This window comes from Ischnura elegans, chromosome 7 (genome assembly GCF_921293095.1).
Source record: "Ischnura elegans chromosome 7, ioIscEleg1.1, whole genome shotgun sequence".
Taxonomy (NCBI): Eukaryota; Metazoa; Arthropoda; class Insecta; order Odonata; family Coenagrionidae; genus Ischnura; species Ischnura elegans.
In genome coordinates this window covers 70,957,564-70,981,418 of record NC_060252.1, presented here as the reverse complement: position 1 = coordinate 70,981,418, position 23,855 = coordinate 70,957,564, and the positions used below count along the sequence as shown (strand labels likewise).

At 37.4% G+C, this 23,855-nt stretch overlaps 2 protein-coding genes across 3 annotated transcripts; one reads left to right on the top strand and one right to left on the bottom strand.

Annotated features, from left to right (window-relative positions):
- The first annotated feature begins 2,318 nt into the window (after positions 1-2,318).
- On the top strand, positions 2,319-15,103 carry LOC124162689 (farnesol dehydrogenase-like). Of its 2 annotated transcripts, none has more exons than XM_046539287.1 (7): positions 2,319-2,405; positions 6,628-6,767; positions 9,284-9,449; positions 9,938-10,070; positions 11,389-11,518; positions 12,734-12,883; positions 14,176-15,103. In XM_046539287.1, the coding sequence occupies exons 2-7, from the start codon at positions 6,636-6,638 to the stop codon at positions 14,215-14,217; spliced, it is 753 nt and encodes a 250-aa protein (XP_046395243.1). In that variant the 5' UTR covers positions 2,319-2,405; positions 6,628-6,635; the 3' UTR covers positions 14,218-15,103. The 2 variants fall into 2 exon arrangements, with proteins under 2 accessions (XP_046395243.1, XP_046395242.1); XM_046539286.1 differs by lacking the exon at positions 2,319-2,405 and adding an exon at positions 4,416-4,644.
- A 3,763-nt stretch (positions 15,104-18,866) lies between these two features.
- On the bottom strand, positions 18,867-23,314 carry LOC124162428 (proteasome subunit alpha type-1). Its single transcript, XM_046538965.1, has 6 exons — positions 23,260-23,314; positions 22,833-22,892; positions 22,065-22,255; positions 21,829-21,988; positions 21,100-21,309; positions 18,867-19,373 (listed from the first exon to the last, which is right to left on the bottom strand). The coding sequence occupies exons 1-6, from the start codon at positions 23,260-23,262 to the stop codon at positions 19,158-19,160; spliced, it is 840 nt and encodes a 279-aa protein (XP_046394921.1). The 5' UTR covers positions 23,263-23,314; the 3' UTR covers positions 18,867-19,157.
- Between the last annotated feature and the right edge of the window lie 541 nt (positions 23,315-23,855).

The window sequence follows — 23,855 nt, the reverse complement described above, 5'->3', positions numbered from 1 at the left end:
GCCTCTCATGAAAGTGCACCCGCAAACACAAAGTGAACAGATAATAGCCTACCTTTGGGTTGAATAACTAAGTTTTTTATTGTTATTGCTTGAGTATGATCTTGAATGTAAGTGAATGAAAATTAAGTGCCAAAATGTGTTTGTGAGAATGATGTACTAATGCATGACTCCATTTGAATAACTTTAGGCTGCTACAGCCTGTACTGTGCCAGAGTTTTTTTTTCTGGGCATGAAAGTGTCTTAAGTATTACGCACTGTGCCATTCTATTAATGGATGTTGCTAGCCTGATTAGCATGTGTTTAAAAAAATACTTTTTCGCCGAAAGGGGCAATTTTATTGTATATTATATTGTTTCTGTCTCAGTTTATGAGAAGAAGAAAGATTTTAATGGTCATATTTGACTGTTCCATGCTTTGCAGAAAGATAATGAATTAATAATGGTGCTTGTTCATGTTGTGTAATGATATGAACTCTCTGTTATCCATCATTATTATTGCACTTTAGATGCTCTCTTGTAGTGAATTAGTTCTGAGCAAATAATAATATTTTATCAGAAATGAAGTAGGCTCTGAAATATGAGCCTTTGAATCTTTCAGAAATTACATCAGCTTTAACTTGCATTCTTATGTATGTATGCTTGTATGCTTACACGTGTATGTGTTTTGACTACCAATTCTCATTATCATTAAGAGTTCGTAATACGTGTTTGATATGTGATTTTTATAGCCTGGTTCCAGGTATGTATGTATTTGTAAAATTTTGACAAGTACGTACATATCTTTATGTAAAATGATTTTCAAGGCACTGTGTGCCGCTATTTTGTGATAACATTTTTGTAATAAAAATGATATATCCCTGAAAATGTAATCTGTTTATTGAGCCAAAAATCTTCAATTTTTCCTGAAATGATTTATGAAAGATTTTAGCCCATACTCAATACGTATAGCATTTCTGTGGGGTACATGATATCTTACATGAAGTCATTGGAAATTTAGATTATATAAATGTGTGTATGTGTGTGCTATGTTAAGATTTCACGAATCTCCTTGGGCTCTTAGGTAGCAATATTTTACATGTTGGTGACAATCCTTGCAATTGTCTCTCTCCGTGCTTCCCAGTGATGATTCTAATTATGCATACTTAGAGTAGGGTAGGAATGAGTAATTTTCAGTTTCTGCAAGTGTGGTCAAGACTGAAATTGAAAAATCCCAGATCTGTGATCCTCTCCCTCTTAACCTTTCAATTTTTAAAATAATCACTAATTGGCAAATTCTGATGACTGGTATTGTTGCTGTTATCGACTTGTAGCTGTGAATTTATTTCCATTGAAAAGTTTATTTCTCTCAAATTTTACAGTCTTATTAAGGAAAGGTATCAGTAATAATGATCACAGGCTTTCCGGAGTATATAATAGTGGAAGGTTACTCGGGAATTCCACCAGGTCAGGTTCTCCAACTCCATCACGGCCAATGTTTTGATGTACGAGTTGTCCATCGTCATCAGGGCATGAGTAGTACTGGCTGAATTTTTCACTCTCACAGAGGGAGTGCAATGGTCAACAGATGTATGTTGGGCCATTTAGGTTGTCGGAAGTCTTGGGTAATAGGGTGGTTTCGTATTATTTTTTTATTGCCTAAATCGAAAGATTATTACTCCTGGAGTACGTATGTCACGCTTCTAGATTTTTAAATGACGATATCTATTTTTCGCGATTAAACGAAAAGTAAAAATTTTCAAGCGCGCGAAAACGCGACGGCTAAGTATGAATGCCGGGAAAACTCAGTGTGACGTCGTTCTGGTTCCCGATGCCGCAAGTGAGGTGACCTTGGGGCGAGGCTCTGAGCGCTGATACGACGCAGGATGCTAGCAGGTAGCAGAGTACCATGCTAGCTGGTAGCGCTTGGCTTTATTAATACCTTATCAAACAAAGAAAACTTTCCGGCCTTAGCCAGTTTTAATAGGTGATTATTATGAGATGTTTCACTGAGCTCTGTGCGTCATGCATGCATTGGTAACCTCAGACGATGTAAAACTCCTATCTTCTCGTATAGAAACTAGGTCCCTGTGATGTCACTTGGAGTGGAATCGCATGGGCACCAATCTGGCCTTTTTCAAATGAGGATAAAATTGACCCTTGCCATTCGTCTAAATTGGTATTTCTAAAACCAAATAATTTGTATATTATGAATACACTAATGGTGGGTAACGAATCGCAATCAATGCCTTTCGTTTTCTTTGATGAAGGAAACTACCCTATTAGATCTGCTGCAAAATGAGATCCCTTAAGTTCTATTGCTATCTTCTGCTCTCACAGGGAATGGCCACTACATAGCCACAGGTAGTAGAGGACATTTAACAAGAGTGCAAACAAATGCAGTGCACCTTACCACGAAAAAAATTAAAGGTAAGCTGTAAAACTAAGCACTTATGACTTGATTTCGGAGGAATAACCCTCAATTTTGTGGAAAAATCGTCTAAAAAGGAGTTAATATTTTGAATAAAAAATACAAAAATTCCAATATGCTATTGTAAATATTCACAAAATTCTCTTTCTATTTGAAAGTATAACTTAGGAAACACGAATATATACCTGCATGAATTGTCTTTAGGACTTCTAAAGAGTAATCTTGGAATCTATGCTATGGTTGAATGGAAATAATGACCACAGGCATATCATACGCAAAGTCTTTCAAATTATGTATAACACTTAAAAAAATAAACCTATTTTATGAAAAATAACAATGGTGTGTAAGGAATGAAAATGGGATGCCTGCATGTACTGATGGTGCACATACTCCACAGTTGACCCAAGCATTTTGACATAGTTTGAATGCCGCTAAGGTTAAAGGCCTCTGAGAGTATCCACCTGTTGCCAACGGTGAGTTGACCTTTAGATGTAGAGGTTAGCTGCTGCAATATTAGTTGTGGACAAAAAGCCTGAGTAAGCCTGTAGACAAAAAGCCTATTCCTGAGTAAGATAGGCCATCTAAATGGTACTGGAAGCCAGTGAAGATGGAATGGCAGCCACCAATAATTATTCTTCCCGTCACGTGGGCAGAGGGTAGTAGCTCTTCTTCGTATGTGTGGTGTTGGAGAACATACTGGTGTGTCACTAGAGTGACACTCATTTCACTGTAGGCTTGGTAACATTTACTTTAACAGCCACATTACTGCGATTTGGAAAGCAAGGGCAAACCACCAAATTATCAACCCATGGAGTCACAACTACTCCACTATTTTTTTACTTGAGACACGACTGCATTCTCTAGTAAAATATTTTGGAGGTAAACGAGTCCCCCACTCTAATCTCTGGGGGGGATTACCTGAGAGAGTAGATGAGTAAAATATGATGGAATGCAGTGGATGATCCAGGATAGGGACAAGGGAGGATCTAAGTGGTGGGTAACCTCCCAGCAGTAGTGGTGGTCAAACAAACTTACTATTCTATCTAGTTTAAATTGGATACCCAAAGGGCTATAGCCCCTATCTGGATCTGCCACTGGATTGTAATACACCATAAGTGTGTAAAGTAGGCCCTAAGTTTTTAGATCTAATTTTTATATGAATTCATTGAAGTTGCTAAATATACCGGAAAATATAACTAAATACTTTTGTACGAAATGGCAACCAAAAATTTCGATTTTATGTGGAATGTGCTTTGACCCAATGACCCTCCATAGATCCTTCCACCACTGATGGAATGTTAAGGTTAGGAACATGGGACATTAGATAGCTTCGTAGCTATGGTAGGCTGGAGAACTTGAAGGTGGAAATGCAAAGAATAAACCTCGACGTATTGGAGAAATGAAGATATGTATTACTTCAGGCCATTTAATTTCACATATGACACACACTCATCTCTTTCTCTGGATCCCTATAAACCTCAAAACAATTTGCTTTCACCACATGCTCATATTTTGCTTACACCTACATCCAAATGTTCGCACTAACACATTCGTAACTAACAGTGGTCCCCTCCCTCGTCTTCGGGTCCACTCGCCCTCTTCTGCTTGATGACTAATGCCCCTAATTCAAATAACTCACCCCACTACCAACACTTCAGGATTTCTCAGAGTTACATTTGCAATGGGTGGCTGATTTCGTCTAATTTTACGTTTAAGTATAATTTATCCCCTATTTAAAATATACCGTATTTACTCGCCCCCTAATGTTAAGTTTGACGAGCCCCCTTGAAAATTTCGATGTCGCACTGTGCTCCATCAACTCCTAGCTAACAGGAACTCCAACGATAAAAAATTAAGCTTTAAAATAATTCTGTGCGTAAATCAAATGATCCATGTGCATATTTGTCGAACAATGAGGCGAAAGGCAGCAACCCGCATCGCAATTGAATCTCTTCTCCTACAATACTTGTCGATGAAATGCAAGGCCTGAAGCAAGAATGAGATGAGCACGTATAAGATGATAAAATATTTGGGACACCTATGGGCCAATCCCTCTAAATATCCTGCTATCTCATGCTCAGTTGCACAACGTTCCTAAAATCATATCAAATGCTTCAAATCTCGCGGCCTTCAGGAGCATTATAGACGATAACGCAAAGAAAATATAGCAGACCAGTCGACGAACCAGTTGAAAGAAGAATAACTTGCTTAATTCCCCGTGACTGGGTTCCTAAGTGGGTAAGTGCTCTGCATATTCACGCAACCGACTTAATACGAGTTTATGAAGACTACGGGGACTGCTAGAATTGGAGGAACTTCTCTAATTGTAATCATATCCAACAGTCCGAGAGTTATCTACCATCAGCGGCGGTACCTTTGATGTGTACATAACTTTCTTTACCCGATGTGCAGCGTGTCATTCTGTAAAAGGCAGAAGGTGACGTAAGGCTTTCCTAACACATTCCACTCCTGTCTTCATGCCATCCTGTCCGAGTCATGCGTTAAAACTTTGAAACACGTTTATTTTCATTTGCGAGCACCATTCCGATTCCATTACGCGAACACCCTTGAAAATTCATTAGTGGTACCGTCGTACGAAGATAAGTGAAAAACATACGCGAAACGAATGGCGAAGGAGTGTCCCGTTGAACCCGCGCTTTATAAATCGAAGGGGGGCCCACAACAAGCATTTCGACTTGCCCGTACGCAGGGATGCTGTCAGGGGTTCAATCCTCCCTCAGCCAAAGTTTATCCAAGAAAATGGAAGTTCGTATGGTATAATAATATTTGAAATATATTTTCATGTCATATAGTAGCGGATACAGGAAAAAAACTCAAGGGGGAAGGGGGTCGCAAAAGATACCTTGAGTTACCTTTACTTTCGTAATAAAAAATAATGAAGTCACATGCAAATTTTAAGAAGGTTTCAATTAAAGTGATTATGAAAAAATACAAGACAATGCCATCTCATGATATAAAAAAGTTACAATTGTGGTTCTGCAATGTTTGGCAATACGAACTCCATTAAAAGAGTGACAAGTGTATTAGAACAGGGTTGTCACAGATTTAAATTCCCGGATGAAATTTTTCTCATTGTTAGACTTATTGCTAAAAAGACAACCCCTTCCACTCCTGTCCCACTTCCGCAGTACAATATATCTTTTTCCTTCCCATTCATAAAGTGGAACTTCGTAAACATCTTGCTCCTGCCCTCTTCCCATTCAATAGCTTCACCATCTCCCCTCCACCAAACCCTAACTCATCCACTTTCTTCTCCGTATTGTCCCATTGCCATCAAGAGACTGCCTGAAAGCAGGACATGGAGAACATTCTACGCAAACGATCTTTCCTAACTCCTTCCAATTTTAAAAACACCAAGCAAGTATTTGGATGTTCCATATATTGCTTAAAGTGGAAATATCGTGGCAAACCTTGTCCCCACCCTCACTATTTAATACATTTTACTCTTCTTCAAGCAAAATCCCTACCGTAGGCACACATTTACTAAACATTCTATTCTGGTGCTTTCTCTGCTTAACTGGATTTTTTTTTCAAATTTCATTCAGGTAAGTTGGTTCATGATTACTTTAGTTATGGGGTTCAAAGTTTCTTATTAAAAGGGTGAAATCTATATTTCAGCTAGCCAGAAATTTGAGGAGTACTAGGAACGAACTAGTATAAATTTTAAGAGCTTTATTAGACATTGGTTAACTGACATGTAACATTTGTTTTAATAACTCCATCAAAATGTCGCACATATAGGTATGTCATCATAAGGGACTGAAATAACCAAAAAAATATTACTACATGGCTGTTATTTCATTAACTTTTTATAGATATGGTAGGAGGGGAGGAGGTGGCAGCAAACAATGTACCCCAAAGAGAGGTTGGCCAGCATTTCAAAATCCATGAGCCACCACTGCTTTCATTTGATGATGATGGTGGGCTACAAACGTGAGAGTACATGCTCAGTTAAACACCTCCTCCGAGCAAACCTGAGAAGACCTCATCACTTATAACATTCAAATTTCTCTATTTCATTAGCTAATGAGTACGATGCCAGAGAAGACGTTTGGCTAGGAATATCATGCAATGGGTCTTCATAGCCCTTATTTAAGACAATAAAATGATTATTTTGTTTGAATTCAGCTTTGTAGTAGAAGGTGCCTAACAATATTTTCTTCTCTTTCACATCTAATGATGTTCCACCTTGGTTTTAAGTGAAAAAAATGGATCGTTGGATTGGAAAAATTGCAGTGGTTACAGGGGCCAGCTCAGGCATTGGAGCTGCTATAGCAAAGCAGCTGGTGAAAAATGGAATGATCGTAGTAGGAATGGCAAGGAGAGAAGAAAAAATAAAGGTATGCATGTAATTACACCTTATAAAAATGATACCTGGCTAAGATTGTCATTTTATGTGAGAATTTTAGATAAGAGATACAAGCACTAGCTAACAAATGACAGGCAGGGTTGCAGCTAGGAATTAAGGCTAGGGGGGGTTTCAGGTGCAACTAATACTGGGGGGTGGTATACCCACCAGGGTAAGCGGGAGGTGTGGGGGCCCTCCCCCAGAATTTTTAAGATAAATGGTTCAAAATGGTGAGTTTTATGGCCTTCTGAGGGATATTTTGTTAATCCTCACACTATTCTGTAAGCAATATTAATCTAATTAAGTAAAATAGATTTAACTTAAAATTTCTCAGAGCTCTGGAGGGGGGGGATATGATTTTAGGATTACGTAATTTCTCTATCTCCCAAACCCCCCCTCCATGTGCCACTGGTGACAGGTACTACCCTATTGAAAATTTCTTATAAGTCTCACAGAAATTCTTATAAGAATTCTGTAAGACTTATATAGGATTCTATAAGTCTTACAGAATTCTTATAGGATTCTATAAGTCTTATAGAAATTCTTATAGGATTCTATAAGTCTTACAAAAATTCTTACAAGAAATATGCATTTCTTATAGAATTCTACAATAATGCTGCGCGGGTCGCATACCTTTTAGGTTTTTATCCAGCAGGCGTGTCACCATAACTTATGTTGGTAATTGATAATTATTTAAGGAATTCTACATAAGATAATTTTTTGAAATTATGCATAAGTCCATCTATGAGTACACATGTACGTATATAAAAGAGGGTGCCCATTTGTCCACAATGCGATTCCATATGGCTCCATGGATTGCTACCAAAGTTAGTATGCACGTGCACCTCATGCTCCTGAACCCAGTAGTGCTACTTTGAGTTACATGCATCCAATACTTCGCATAGTGTTCTCATTACCATTTAATACAACTACATATGTACAGCGGTTGGACATCCTATCGGGTAGGCATACATTTTCACTTGCTCGCAGGGAAAATAAGTCAAATAATAGTACGATTACCTTTTTATCCTCTCAGTGCTAACCTTTTTGCTGGGGTATGAGTTCACAAGGCATTATTGGTCTACACACATATGGTCACACAGAGCGATCATTGTTGTGGAGCGGGGTATAAGCTGATCCCGTGAGCGTCATATGTTTTCATTCCATTGTTTGCTGTTCAGTGTGCCTAAAAATCCTGCTATGTGACCATGAATTCTAAGTTCCAAGTTCCCTACTGTAGGTACTACCTTTCCTGAGCTACAGTGGGTGGCCTGCTAGTAGATTGAAGGGGGTATGGGGTACTGCAGTTATTAACCTCACTTCAACAAAGTAAACGAAAGTGAATTCGACCACGTTTATTGCGATGGTAAGCGATACACTTGCTCAATGTCTCTCACGTGCGACAGTCCTCCATTGCTGTTTCGTCAGCGTCTCTCACACCATATGGAATGGAGGTTCCGCCATAGAGTAAGTATATAAAAGTAGAGTAAGTATAAAATACTTACTCTATGGTTCCGCGTACCCTGGTGACGGCAGCATGAACCTCAGGGTCCCAGGGCAACGACCTAAGCCAGGTGGCTGGCCTTGGTGACGGCGCTTGAAATTAAGAGCTCCGCCACAGATTATATATAGATAAGATATTCCATCAAATTTAATAAAACTCAAGAATTAGACTTTTTGTTGATTTCCGAGAAATGTCAAGTCAAAATCCTGTATTTTTTTTACTTTATAAGACTACTTTAACTATTTACAGAATGTTTCATCACATGTATGAATTTTACCAATTCATTTTGTTGATGGAATACAAGGTTCTTAGAGTAACCATCTACTCGTACAGTCTAAGAACCTTGGATGGAATATTAATGCCCTTGAAGGTGATAATACATGAAACGTTCTGTTCAAAGATTAACCCAATAAATATTAAGTAAAATCATAATGTAAAAGTAATTTTGAAGCATCGACTGAATGGCATCACATTGGACATATCAGCTTGTACCTATTTACAGAAATTTTAGACCAGCTTAAAACCTAAGGAAAACACCTACATATTTAATTCAGAGAAAGGCTATATTGGATTAGTTTCATGCCAAGCCAAAGCTAGAAAAGAATTATGCTTCAAAAGTGTAGGTACTATTTCCAATTTTTTTCGATTGTGAAACATTGTTCATAACTTGAAGTGGTTAACTTAGTATTATAATTTTCTCACAATTAAATGATTAGCACCAGTGGGCTTATTCTTGAAAATTTATGTAAACTGCATACTTCATCAAAATTTAGAACCATTTCACAACTTTCTAAGCAGTTATAAAGGGCAAAAAGTCAGCCATCAAAAAACTATTTCCACACATTGTAACTGTGTATTGTATTGTATTTGGAGGAGGCGACCGACAGCTGAGGTCATTTGCGCCATGAGGAAAGGGTAGGTAAGGAAGGATGGAGAGAAACCTGGCGTCGGCATTAGCCTGCTCTTAACGAAAGGCTTGTAATTTAAACTTTACTAAATTACAGGATATTGCAGAAACACTGGCAGAAAAGGGAAAACTGTATGCTGTAAAAGCAGACGTGTCACAAGAAAAAGACGTAGTGGAAGCATTCCAGTGGGTGAAGAATAATCTCAAAACAGTCAATGTGCTCATAAACTGTGCTGGCATTGGAAGATATTACCCTCTAACAGGTTGGTGAACTTAAAAAAATGGACTGAATTATTCCAAGTAAAGCTTGTAGCCCTCTTGATCATGAGGAAGAGCTCTTTAAAATTAAATAAATATTTTACTATTTAGCCTCAAGTCCCAAAAGTAATAAAATCATTCTAAAACATCACTGACAATGAGTGAAGCGGCAGTTTTTTTATGTGAAAAACATCACTTTTGGCATAGTGAAGACAAGAGGTGAACTTACATTCTTTATAAAATTGGTTGAATTAGACTTAAAGGGGAATAATTTGTATCTCTGAGATTTGAACTGTGCATAACAAAAATCTAGATGGCTAACTAGGAAAGAGGACACTTTAAATTTGAGAATACATACTTTAAAATAAATAAATTGTATCTAGATCTACAATAAATGCAGCTAAAGCTAAATGAGAAGTCACAAACTAATGAAAGCATGAGTTGAAAGTTGAAAAATGTTTAAGAGCAATCCAATAATATTTTTATGCAACAGGTGAAGGGAAAGCAGAGCATCTTCAACAGCTACTGAACGTCAACGCCTTAGGGCTCACTAACTGTACTACTCAAGCACTCAAACTCATGAAAGAAACAGGAGTCGATGATGGTCATATTATTCACTTGAACAGGTAAGGTAGCTAGTCTTAGTTACATAATAGCAAAATTTTTTTTACCAAAAATAAATTATTTGGCATTAAATATGAACTTTTTTTATTTTAGCCCTTCTAACACACAACACATCACCCATTAGGTACCACAATTTACATGATAGGGTACAATTCAAAATTAAATTACTTCTCTACTCAGTGCATAAACTCTACTTAATCAGTGCATAAAACCAAAGAACTCAGATCAGGTAAGCTATCAGGCCATATTCTGCACTTCTATTAACATTTTGATGTGTTTTATGAACACACATTGTCATAATAGGATGTCAAAGTGGTTCTCTTGACTAAGTTATTTACTCTAAAATAGAAATTAGCATGGTCAAATTAGGACCAGATTTCATTCCCCCTTGTTTTTAGCCTCTAACATCTCTCATTTACCATGAAAATTTTAATTATTGAACCAAAATTCTAATGACTTCACCTATTCCTTGAAGGTAGGTAGGTAATATAGCATTTTCTTATTTTAAACTTACACGAGAAAAGGTGAAGATTCTTTGCCATGGTAACTTTTCTTCATCTACCAAATTCTTTAAATTAATTGCAACTGTGGGTCCGAGTGAATGGGAGTTTAGTTCTTCTACCATGTATAATAAAAAGGAGTTCCACTTCACTAGGATCAAAATAAATCACTATAATCATTATTATCATTTATTTACTGGAAGTCTCCTTTGATCATAGATGCCTACCTCAGAATCAGGAGTATCCACTTTGTGGGGGTCATGACCCCCCCTATATTTATCAACATTTTTCAATTTATACTAGTTTAATAGTTTTTGTATCTTTGCAAAGGAGTAAAGAGAGTGTATATGTAAATGCATGGCTACAAGTCCCAAATGTGAAAGAAATTTGAGTTGTATTCATCATAGAGAGTAGCACTCCCTACCTTAAAAATGCCCTTCTATCCCAGGGGATATTCCATACTCCACGGACTTATTTCATGACCCCCAACCCCCAATTTCATGCTGAATCCACCCCTGCTCATGATTCTCCAAGATTGTTTTGATAAAAATATTTAAATAAAGATTTGAATTAAAATGTTATATTTATTCCTTTTGCCGTATACGTTGCCTTTAAAATCTTATCTCACATAAAAATCTGTTGTTGGTAACATATTTCAATTAACTCTGACCTCAGGGATTCCTTGCATAACTTGCCTACTTTTATAAACCAAACAACATATGAAGGGCTAATTATACAATCTTTCATTTACAACAATGAAAACTCCTCACCATTAGAATAAGGTCGTACCACATTTGAAAATATGCAATTTTATTTACAGTGTTGTGGGGCATAACATACTCACCTTCACTGGACATTACATCCACACTGCAATTAAGCATGGAGTGACGGTACTAACAGAAGGACTAAGAAGAGAGTTAGTACTTGAAAAATCAAAAATTAAAGTAACAGTAAGTAAATTTCTAAAAATTGCTTATACTTTTCTTAACTTTAAACAGAAAATATCAAGAAACACATTCTTTTCATTTCTTAAATTCATGTGCATGGTGTGGCAGGAACCAGGGGCGGATCCATGATTTGTTTCTGAGGGGGGGACACACAAGGGTCAGACAGGTCTTCTCATATTTGAGATTACAAACAAAATACAACAATTACTGTAGAAAATATTCTCTTCATTTTGATATGAAAGTTATTAATATTAAATTCAATGATTTAGGCTCTGTAATATAGAAAATAAAACAAAGGTAATGATAATCATATTAAAAACCTCGTCTATTTTGTTAAGTGTGCCCCTCTGCTCCCCCCCCGTAAATTTGCCTATGTTAGGAACCAACCAATCTTGAAAAGAGAGATGAGTGGAGAACAGCGCCAAATCAATGTCAAGGCAGTTGAGTTAGGACAAAAGCATGAATAAACAAGTATAAAAGCATTCCAGTAACCAATAAATGCTCAGTTCAAACGACAACAACTGCCCAGATCACAGAGAACTTATAGTTGCACCCTCCGATACCAAAAGCATAAATTGTAAACATGTGATGACAATACCCTTAAAAATAATTTAATTAATAAGGACTTAATTAAAATTAATTGAAAGGTTTACACTTCAAAATCAGTAAAGGCCATTTTACCTGGTGAATTTTCATTTGAATGATCTTGCAAATGACCATCATTCACCGTGCAAAATGGAAATTTCCTGCATTCAAATAATCATTTGAATGAAATTTCAAGCATTTTTAAGAGGGTAAAAATTAGCATTAAATTCTTTCACTTAATAGAAGTAATACTGGCCATTTGAACGAGTGCAGATTGAATAATGACCCCTCCCTGTAACCATAATCCTAGAACAAATAGAAAAAACAGCAATCCTGGTTATCACATTCCCCATTGCAAGGTTTTCAAGTCTGTTAAATGCTTCACTGTTATATGCCTTTTAATTTTCTGAAAGAGATTTATGAACCTTGGTTTTATTAAAATATTAATGCATGGTCTTTAGATATCCAGAAAACTGATGAATACGTTTCCATCAAATGATGACTTTAATTTATCCCTTCCTATTAATTCAGGATTACATTATCAAATCAACACAAAAATTAATGCGATTTTGACAAATCAAGATTTACTTGCTGATCAGCTAATGTCCTTTGGTGTTCTCTCATCAATCTCAGAGTATCAGCCCCGGCTTGGTCAACACTGAAATGGTAGATGATTTCAAAACACCAGGAATGGAGGACAGCTTGGACGGAATGCCCATGCTTGAACCAAAAGATATCGCAGATGGGGTTATCTATGTGCTCGGAACCCCTCCTCATGTCCAGGTAGTGTCGCTTACTTGTCCACTAAACGTAATATGTAATTGCAATTAACATGTTCAACCCGATCCACATGAATGCACATCCAGCCTGTACAAGTAAGATATGTAAGGACCATCTCATCTCATTCCCATCACTGAAAGACTGCACTTCATACACCAGAAAATCCCATCCGTTTATCAAGATTTATATGCTAAAAATTTCCTGGCTTGAATGAGTTGAGTAAATGTAAATCAGTTAAAAGACCCCGGACTAGCTAGCAGCTTACCTTTACGGAGTCCCCCAAAGTCTGAAAATTCAGAAGGGGAAAGATCTTTTTCCTTCACAGGGATTCGAATCTGGATCTCCTTGATTCATGCCAGGAATTCTACTATTTGAACTCTGAAGGCACAAATCCAAAAGATCAAGGTTCGAATTCCAGGAGAGGCAAATGAGAAACTTCCACAGGAAGCCTACTTTCTTCATCTCATGTAAACATTCTATAACATATTCCTTGATAGGCCCTTTTGGTGATGTTGATGTGGTATTCACTTACATCTATGAATAAATACCGAGCCATCATGAATGAGTCATGCTTTTCCCACTTCTACTCATGACTCAAGAATGGACAATGATGCACTCGAAGTAAAAATAGAAGCACATAATTTAATTATTTAGACTTAGTGGTCTTTAACTGTGAAAAAATTGAAGTCTTGATTTTTTTATATTGTTTTCAGTTTTTAACAAGTCCTAAATGCCCCCATACCATCATAGGCATTGCTAGATTTGCACAAATCCTCACACTATTTTACTTTTACACAAGCATATATGTAATGCTGATTCAATAAAACGTATAATGGGATGTATGTAATTGAATACAAGAAACCAAAGAAAATCACCAGATTTTCATCACTTTCAGGAACAATAAAATTTCTTTACTCATTGAATCCACTGGCAAAGATACATAATCTTTTCATAATGAGAATTTCAAACCATTTTGGAAGCAGTCAACATCATGAACAGAATTTACGAGGGATCTGAAGTCTTTAGAAATAGGAAGAAAGGAACAAATATTTTGTAACAATTTTAAAAATAGTTTCCTTTCCTTGTAATTTTTCTAATCATTTTTCCAAACAGTTAAGTTGGAAGATACGAAAAAGTCATTGTGGCAAAATTATCTTATTGTGTCCATTAACATATGTGTACTTAAATAAACTGTTTAATGGATCCCTCGCGCAAATTAACAGTGAAAAAATTGTTTTACTGAAGATCATGTAAGTTTTCTTCAATTAAAAAGGAAATTTGTGTTTTACTTTCAGATACAAGAGCTAACAATCAGGCCAGTTGGAGAACAGTTCTAATTACATATTTCCAAGAAATACACACCTCAGTTTAGCACTGACATAATTGACAGAGTCAATTAGTCTTCATCAAGAACTACATATGCATGAATGGAGTATTGTACCATGTATTACCAGCAGTGGTTAAAACCGTGAACAACAGAAAGTTAGCTCTTAGTTCTCATGAGTACCACATAATCTCTTTAAAAAAAAAGGCTCATTTAATGTAATTTAAAATCTAATTGAGAAAATATCAAACATTTTTATGACTAGTCTGAAAATTCTTTGAATCTTTTTGGATCCAATAATATATAAAATACGAAAAAAAATTAGGTAATTATTGTTGGCATGATACAGATGGACAAATCAAGTATTATAGGGTGTTTTTCTACTACTGCACCATTGTTACTTTGTATTAAGAGGTTAATATTTCAGTTAATCAACGAACTCCACAGCATAAGTCTTAAGGAGTTTACAACCATATTTTAGGACTTTTAGTCGTGCTTTTTTAATACATGCATGTTATTTGATGATTTCTTAATGGCATATTTTATATCAAAAAATAAAAATCAAATCATTTTGATTTCTTTTCTGATTTTTCCTGTGCTCTCTGTGGAATCTCATTGTTCACATGAGGCTAGAAATCAGTGCTGACACGCAAATCATTTGAATGTTTTATCACTATTTAAAATACATATAAATTCACCAAAACCTATTACATATGCTAAGAGTTATTGTCTAGCGGTGCATGAAGTCTCATGAAAAAGACCTTAAAATCATTCCTGAGACTTTACCATAGGTAGGGCTCCTAGTTAGTGGTAAATAAAAACTTCACAAAGTGTAATAAAAAGGGGTTTAAAAAGTCTGGATAACGATCCAATTCCCAATAAAGGCGGTAAATAAAATTGTTGAATGAAAACTATTTCACCTTAAAAATGAAAATGATAATGATCAATATGCACTTCTAATGGTAAAGAAGTCTGTAGAAGAGGAAGAAACCAATGTGGCCCCTATCTCGGTGGGGCAGTACTCTGAGGGCTACATCAGATTGTAGTGGACCACATCTAACAAATGTAAAGACATACGACAATACAAAAAGGAATGCAGCACTCAAGGTGATTTCATGTTTTTTATAGACGTGGGCATTTTCCAGAAAACTCAATTCTGGGTCCTTTATTATTTTGGGCCATCAGGATTTCTAAACTAAATTTTAGCCTGTGATTGCAAACTACCGTATTTCTCCGAATATAGTCCCCCCCATAATTTTGAGGCTTCAGTTTCAGGAAAAGTCAAAAAAATGCATTTGAACATAGTCCCCCCCTTTACTTTTGCCTTGGGCATTTTTGGAGAAAAAGGGGGGACTATATTCAGACATATACGGTATGCTGTGATCATATGAAGACGAGGAAATCATTACTCACTCCGTGATTTAACCTGAAGTTAGGAAAGAATAGAGCTATCCCAGACTGAGCCAAAGGCTAGTGACTTTCCCAGAGAAACCTTGTACTCTTAAGAGGATTTTGATTTGGGGTGCTGAAAGGCTTCAACCAGGATTTGAAACTTGTGCCCCTTGATCAGCAAACACGAGCCCAACCCATTTGGCTAATATGCATGCATAATGCTTTTTGTAAATAACTTTTCCCAAATTTGAAAATCAATGGCCAACCTTTGTACTGACCAAGACTATTTGAGAAATCCTCAAGATGCATTGTATTCTACTTTAGCAAGTGGTATACTGGCTTTAATAAATGCCTCTTTTATACCACAGTTTAACAGCTCTCAATATAGTTTGATTTTTGCAAAGAGTAGAGAAACATGTTGAGTGTATGGTCCTCCTCCTAGGGAATGTTCCTTGCTCGTGTTTAGAGCATTGGCAAAGTGCTCCAGGCGGAAAACGAAGATTACAAATCCAGTCTGTTCACGGGTTGCAGAATTTACTTTCTACAAACACATAAAACCCATTACTAGGATACTTGTCAGTAAAATATGTTACCAATTTTCAGCATTCCAGTCGACAAAAACCTGCTTTGCGATATGACTTTCACTTGAAACTAACGTCCACTCTTCTACATCGCAAAAAAATCAAGAAATTGACATGAAATGAATCACTGGCATAATGGTGGACAACCTAATGTGGCAGTAACCAACATAATGTGGCAATGATATTTCCATTCTATTCGGGTTTCTTCACCGCGTTTGTTGTATTTTAAAGACAACAGTTTCGCCGGCGTTACAGTCGGCGTCTTCAGGTCAAAGGTAAAATTTTTGGAAAATTTTTTTTGCCTTTTATAGGCATAAAATTTTCCGCCTTATATAGGCGGCGGCGGCTGCTGATCCGCTGCTGCTTCCGGAAGCTTCCAAAAGGGATTGCAGATGAGATATGGGAAGACGTGGGGAGTATCCTCCGCAAATCAAGACCACCGAGACCGAATATAACAGCTGCAGAGAGACGAGCGTTAAGAAAGCTCCAGGACAATGGTAATATTCTCATATTACCCGCAGATAAAGGGAACGCTACTGTTTTGATGCGAAAGGAAGACTACGAAAAGAAAATATTATCTCTTCTCCAGGAGCAAACCTACAGAAAGATGAAGGCCGATCCAACAAGCAAATTGGAATGAAATACCAGGGCCATCATCAAGAGTTCATCCATTCCAAGAGAATATCAACGAGGCCTCCTCCCTTCGGCTGCGAAACCACCGAGACTATACGGCCTACCAAAAATCCACAAAGAAAACGTACCTCTGAGGCCGATTGTGAGTCAAATCGACGCCCCAACTTACTGGCTATCCAAATATCTAGCCCAATCACTCCAGGAATACGTTGGACGGACTTCATCGCATGTGAAGAACTCATCCCATTTTATTGATATCCTTAATACGGTCTCCGTCACAAACGAAGACATCATAGCCAGCTTTGATGTGGTGTCTCTGTTTACAAACGTCCCTATCCAAGAATCAGTGGATATCATCCGACGACTCATCTCTGAAGGAATCCCGAATGACTTTCCCAAATTAGTGGAATATTGTCTAAGAAATTCTTATTTCTTATGGAATGGGGAATTTTACGAACAAACAGAGGGGGCAGCTATGGGGTCTCCACTATCTCCAGTTGTAGCGAACCTTTTCATGGAGGATTTCGAAGAAAAGGCCATCGCGTCGTACGAAAAGAAACCATCGCTCTGGCTGAGATACGTTGACGACACGTTCATCATTTGGCCCCATGGCGCCGAAGAATTGCAGAAATTCCTACAGCATCTCAACTCGCAGCACCACGCTATCAAATTCACAATGGAAATGGAACATGATGGTCAACTTCCCTTCCTGGATGTTTTGGTAAAAAGGAAAAGAAATGGGCTCCTAGGACATGCCGTTCACAGAAAGAAAACGCATACTGACCGCTATCTCAACGCTTCTTCGCACCACCACCCAGTGCAAAAAATCTCCTTGGTGGCAACATTAATACATCGTGCCTATGCCATCTCAGACACCGAGTCACTATCTGCGGAGAAGAAGCATCTCATTGAAGTGCTGGTAAGGAATGGCTACAGCAGTAGCATGTTGAATAGAAGATTTGTGGAGCAGGAGAACAAAGACGCAGCCCCAAAAAGGACCTCTGAGGCAGAGAGCCGACCCGAGCCGGAAGCATACGCCACAATTCCCTTTGTGGCGGGCACATCAGAAAAGATTGCAGAATGCTCAGAAAACACAACGTAATTACACGTTTCAATTGCGTGGCAAAGATATCAGACATGCTACCCGGAGCGAAGGACAAACTCCCAATGGACCATTATGAGGGTATATATCGAGTGCCTTGCTCATGTGGTAAATATTACATTGGCGAGACCTGCAGATCAATGAAAGTCCGATTGCAGGAACATCGGAGGGCTATGAAAAACAAGCAGCACCAACTCTCAGCCATATCTGAGCATGCTTGGAGTGAACCTGGGCATAACATCCTCTTTGAAGACGCCAGGATAATAGCTAAAGAGAATAAATACTTCCCTCGCTTGATCAGAGAAGCTATTGAGATAGCGAAAACGCCCACAAATTTCAACAGAGATCAAGGCTACAGCTTGCATACTGCATGGAAGAGGATTCTCCGACCACCAACAATGAGAGATGGACAACCGGCCAATGAGAGAGCAGCAGCGGATCAGCAGCCGCCGCCGCCTATATAAGGCGGAAAATTTTATGCCTATAAAAGGCGAAAAAAATTTTCCAAAAATTTTACCTTTGACCTGAAGACGCCGACTGTAACGCCGGCGAAACTGTTGTCTTTAAAATACAACAAACGCGGTGAAGAAACCCGAATAGAATGGAAATATCATCAAACCAACGCCGCGAAAATCTTCGAACCTACATAATGTGGCAATTTCGAGAATTCAGTGTTTCAACATGCGGGTTGAATTTATATAGTGGAATTGGTAAAGACGTCACTTATTCCAATGGTTAGAAATTTATGAAGTAGCATAACGATCGAAAATCCTTTCCAAATTATGATAAGAGTCATTTTGTTAAACCAAAAACCCTAAATATTGCGTAAAAACAGAAATTATGCTTAAAACCATGAAAACTCGCATTTGCAAAAATCAAGGAGAGCTACCCATAGGTCTTCCCGCCATGAGAGTTGGAATTTTTTTAGGCATTCAAAAATAAAATTCTAGTAGGAAAGCTGCTCAAAATATTTATTTGAGCAAAAACTTATGAAATCACAAAAAAGTGAAAATTGTTCAATAAATGCATTAACCATTACTGGGCATTCTTGCTTACAGTTTCAATAACTGCCAGTGGATAGTATTTTTTTTGAAACTTTATTTAACAAAGTTAGCATCCGAAACAATGCAATCAAGCTCACATCATCATCAAATCCCTTGTTTGGCCAACACAATAGAGCATCCTGCTTGTTACAGCTGGCGGCCCCTCGAGTAGATTTAAAATACTTTATAAATTTCATTCTGTTTACTCAGTGTCCATTGCCACAGCTGGCTGTGGATCAGGCTTATCTTCTGGTTTGGGGACAAGACGAGCAGTGGGAGGAGGCTCTGTCTCTGCACCTCCACCACCACCACCCCCTCGTTTCTCCTCCCCAACAATAGCCGTGAGATAACGAGATGTCTCTTCCTCATCATAGATGGTGAATGGTGTTCCCTTGCCCACCACGCCAATGGAAACATTCTGAAAGGAAATTTCAACCCATTGAAGCCCACAAACGCAGCAACTGCAACACTTGACAATGCCAAAGGATTCAGTTTTGTGATTTAAATGAGAGAACTAATCACCTATTCAACTAAGAGAGAACTATTCACCAGACTCAAGTCTTATAATAATACCAACAGTATACAATACCCTCAGCCAACATATAGATACAAATGCATTAAGATATGTTTCAAGTACACCCAAGAAATTCTCCACAATCATTTTCGAAAACTTGGATTTAAATGAGCTATTCGGGCCACAGTTGCGGGAGAAGTCAGAATTCATAGAATGGTGGACTACGACACCCTGCATCTGGCATAGCCTAACAGATATGGAATAAAAGTACATATAACAAAATCAATTAAAGGAGGACATGCCTGTTCTCCACCGTACCCTTGGCCATGCCCATGGTCACAGTATTTAACACACTAACATAAGATGCTCCAACATAACATCTATACGGACTCTGTGACCTGTAAAATTAGTTATGCTATCTCTGATGCAGCATGAAAAACAAAAACAACAGCATTTTTTTTATTTTTTGAATTACCAGCCTTAGAAGTTATCAGCAGTAAAACCTATAACATAGATGAGTAAGGAAAATTTATGACAACAATATTTTTTCCTATCAAATTACCAAGGCTGCTAAACAGCATCTATTTCCCTTGCATTTCTGCAAATGAATCGCTGGTAGAAAGGACTTCTTTCTAATGACGGTATCACAAACTTTGCAAATTGTTGGTATCTTTTGAGGAATTATGTTGATCAACCAAAATTGGGTAGACTTTATTTATTCACTTTCTTAATCACAAATAATGACTGCACCATCCACCTACCGAATACAAGACTTAAATTACCATTTCAGGTCAGAGAACCGTCCATTATCATTCAAAATGATCAACGGGCAGCATTCATATAAAAGCAAGGATATAATTTGAGTGATTTTTATACAAAAGATTATCCCTGATTCATGCATGGAGACTATATTGTTAATTCATCTTTCAATCAATTTTGATTTTAGAGAGTCTAACCTCACGTTTACATGATGTGTCTTGGTGCCGTTAGGTGTACGAACACAATTACCTTCAAAATTGCAATACTTGAACATCCAATCTGTAAAAGACCATAGGTATGAATCATGCCCATTCAACTCTCGTTTAAATCATGTGCGAGTGTTCTACCCCTTGTTTGTACCTCTACGGGGGCGGTCTGTTAATCTTTTCAGGTTCCACCTGCATACATACACTATTCATTTAAGACATTTCTAACAGCTGCCCAGCTGGCATCCTCAATTAAGTCTTTCCTATAAAGATATCAGTAGGAACAGCTGGCAAGACTACTGTGGATCAACAACAAATGTAAATAAACCAAGTACGATGCCTCACCTAACAACTCAATATGAGGCTGAACATATCGATAACATATGAAGTTCTAACAACATGTATCTCAAAACTAGCAACTTTTCAGGAGAGAAAAAAAACGATTAATTTTTAAAATTGAATATACATAATTTTAATTGAAATTAAAAACAAAAAATACATAAAAATGAAAAAGAGGCATATATATTTGCAAACAAATAGTTGTTTTTCATTTGAATTTTATTTTTTATCAACAATAATATCAGCAGCATTAACTCTGACTGGCCAAATTTTGAGTAACATGATGTTAGAACTTAGCCATCGATATGCTAGTTTAGTTAACTTACCTTGGTGTTTAGTTCCACTTCATTTGGAAGTGTGTCTCTAAGAGCCCTCAGTCCGTGCTTTACAAGGTCATCCAAACTGCATTCCAAGAACTGGTCCAGATTCTTCTCCAGGTAAGTACGAGCACTTTGAGATCGAGATCCAATAGCCATAGCCTTACAATCAAAATAATTGGCAGATGGGCATGTCTGATAGATGTGAGGACCTTGATCCTAAAATAAAGAAAACCTCAATTACAATGCCTCACTCTCGTATAGCAGAGAGAAATGAATAGCATAGAGGTGAAAGGGATGTCATTATTTTGAAGAAGTAAACGCAAAAAGGGTGTGAAGTAGCACAACCCATTTAGATGTATGTAATGCCATATTGAGACGTGTATTCGAAAGAGAATTAAATAGCATGCAATGAATGGATTTTCTGGCTTTCATAGAAGAGACAGGATTGCAAAAATTCATTTAATTTTTCGAAATGACCAAGATCTTCTCAAGAAAAAGATATTACTGTCTCCATATTTTCTGGCTAAAGCTTGAAAGCTTCAAATCTTAACTCGCACCCATTTTGATATAATGCAATTTCCTCTTACGGGACCACAACCTGAGCTTTTTCCAATCATTATCTACAGATACTAAAGGCCACTAATGAGAGAAAATTTGATGGATGAACACACATTATCATAACATGCTGTTAACACACTGACCTAAGAGGAATTTAAAGTTTGCAAAACTACTTACATCATAACCAGCCACTAGGAGGCCAACACCATACGGTCGCCTGTCATAACGTTGTGTGCAAACCTGCATTTTATTGCCAAGATTAGAGATGAGTCGTGTGATTGGCAGAGAAGAATCATGTGAATATCTATGGTTCAGGCACTCTGTCCTCATATACCGACTGTAAAAAAAGATATTTAATATAGCTTCAAATATCAAGTCAATTACGAAAAATATCAGGTAAATATATCACCAACCTGAGAATTCGGGCATCAGCGGTTAAGCCGGCAATGCTTATGCCTAAATGGTCATCAATCGGAATCACCTTCTTCTGGTGAGCAGAAAGTTCTGATGATGCTCGTTTCAAAGCAATTAAAACAGCATGGGACTTATTTTTCAAACCTACGGTAGCAGAACCTAACTTAACGGCTTCCATGGCATATTCAACCTAAGTAGAAAATAAAAATATATCTATTGTATTTTTTCTGTTGTAATTAATCCATATTGAAAGAGTCATCCACGTGAGCACTTTGAATTAATTGAAAACAACAAGGCAGGTAAGAAACATGGTCATTAATGGGAAAGATACATCGAAGAGAAAATATCAGCTTAAGATTAAAGACAATTGCCCGCCCATCTAAGAGATGAGGTTAAAAAGTTGGAACGATTGCCATTAAACGTCAATCTTTCGATTAAAACCCAAGATGTATAAAAAGGCGTACAAAGATATTTCATCAGAGGCTTCAGCACGAGCATACAACCTCGGAAGAAGTTTACAGCAATGACAAGATTAATTAGAGCAGAATAGTACCCTAGCATCGCAACACAAACAATGAGGGCGTCCAAATATCTGATACTTGAACAAAATCGAAGGAAACCTTAGTGACAAAAATAATGATTTCACTGTCATTTTCGCATTAGGATGATAGGTAATTGTGGATTAAATGGTTCCTTTCCGACGCATCAACTTCAACCACACAAAGGTACAAAAATATGAAACGGAGGCCAATTTAAGCACAACTTACCTGATGCAGCCGCCCTTGCGGGCTCCACACAGTAACATCACTATCGTACTGGTTCCGAAACTAGAAGAAAGAGAATATTATTAGCTTAAGCACTCGATGACAAGCATAAAATTATAACGCTTTTGAAGAATAACAGCACAATGTCTGAGGTGCAGTTGGATTTGCGAGAATTATTGGATGACATAAAAAATGGTACTAATTTCCGAAAAAGGAAATTTAATAACATGTACAGATTCTAAAACAAGCTCTCTTAATCCAAAACACCGAGAGTTGTCAAAAAGCAATGCTTTGAATGTTACTACCTCAAAAACATTGATGGTAACTTACAAATTTACAGAATAAAACAGACGATCAATTATTTATGATAAAATTGACAGATAATTCACAAAATAATAATTTGTGAAAAACCCAAATTATGCTCACTCACCATGTCTAGAAATCCGCCGGTGACAACTCGCTAGATAGCGCAGCAGGGCATATTTTGTTTGGGAAAAGACAATCGAAAATCCACGCATCCTTCAATTGTTTTAGCGGATGTTTAAATCGAATCCCTGCCATTCATTCATAATCGAATGCAAGGAAACGCTTTGCAAAAAGTCATCATTAATTTTAAAAATCAGCTTTGTTATATGTGACCAGAGGGTGCCTTCAGTTTCCTTCTTCGTTTAAGTGCAGTTTCTAATATTTGACACCTTAATGCATAAAACACTGCTTTAAGTTCATGACCACCCGCTGGTCAACAGTCCTAAGATTGATTAGACGCAGCTGTCCACTCAATTCTCCTACTAGCTAATCTTCTCACGCTCAAGTCTCTCTTCTCTTTCACATCCTTCTTTACCTGTTCCATATGTTTTGTTCGAGGTCTTCCTTTACCGTTCTTGGCATCTATGTTTCCCTCGACGATTGTCTTTATCAGGACATCATATCTCAAGATGTGGCCTATCAGGTTGTTCCGTCTTCTTGTCAAGGTTTTCATGAGGTTTCTCTTCTCAGGACTTCCTCATTACTAACTCAGTCGAAGCG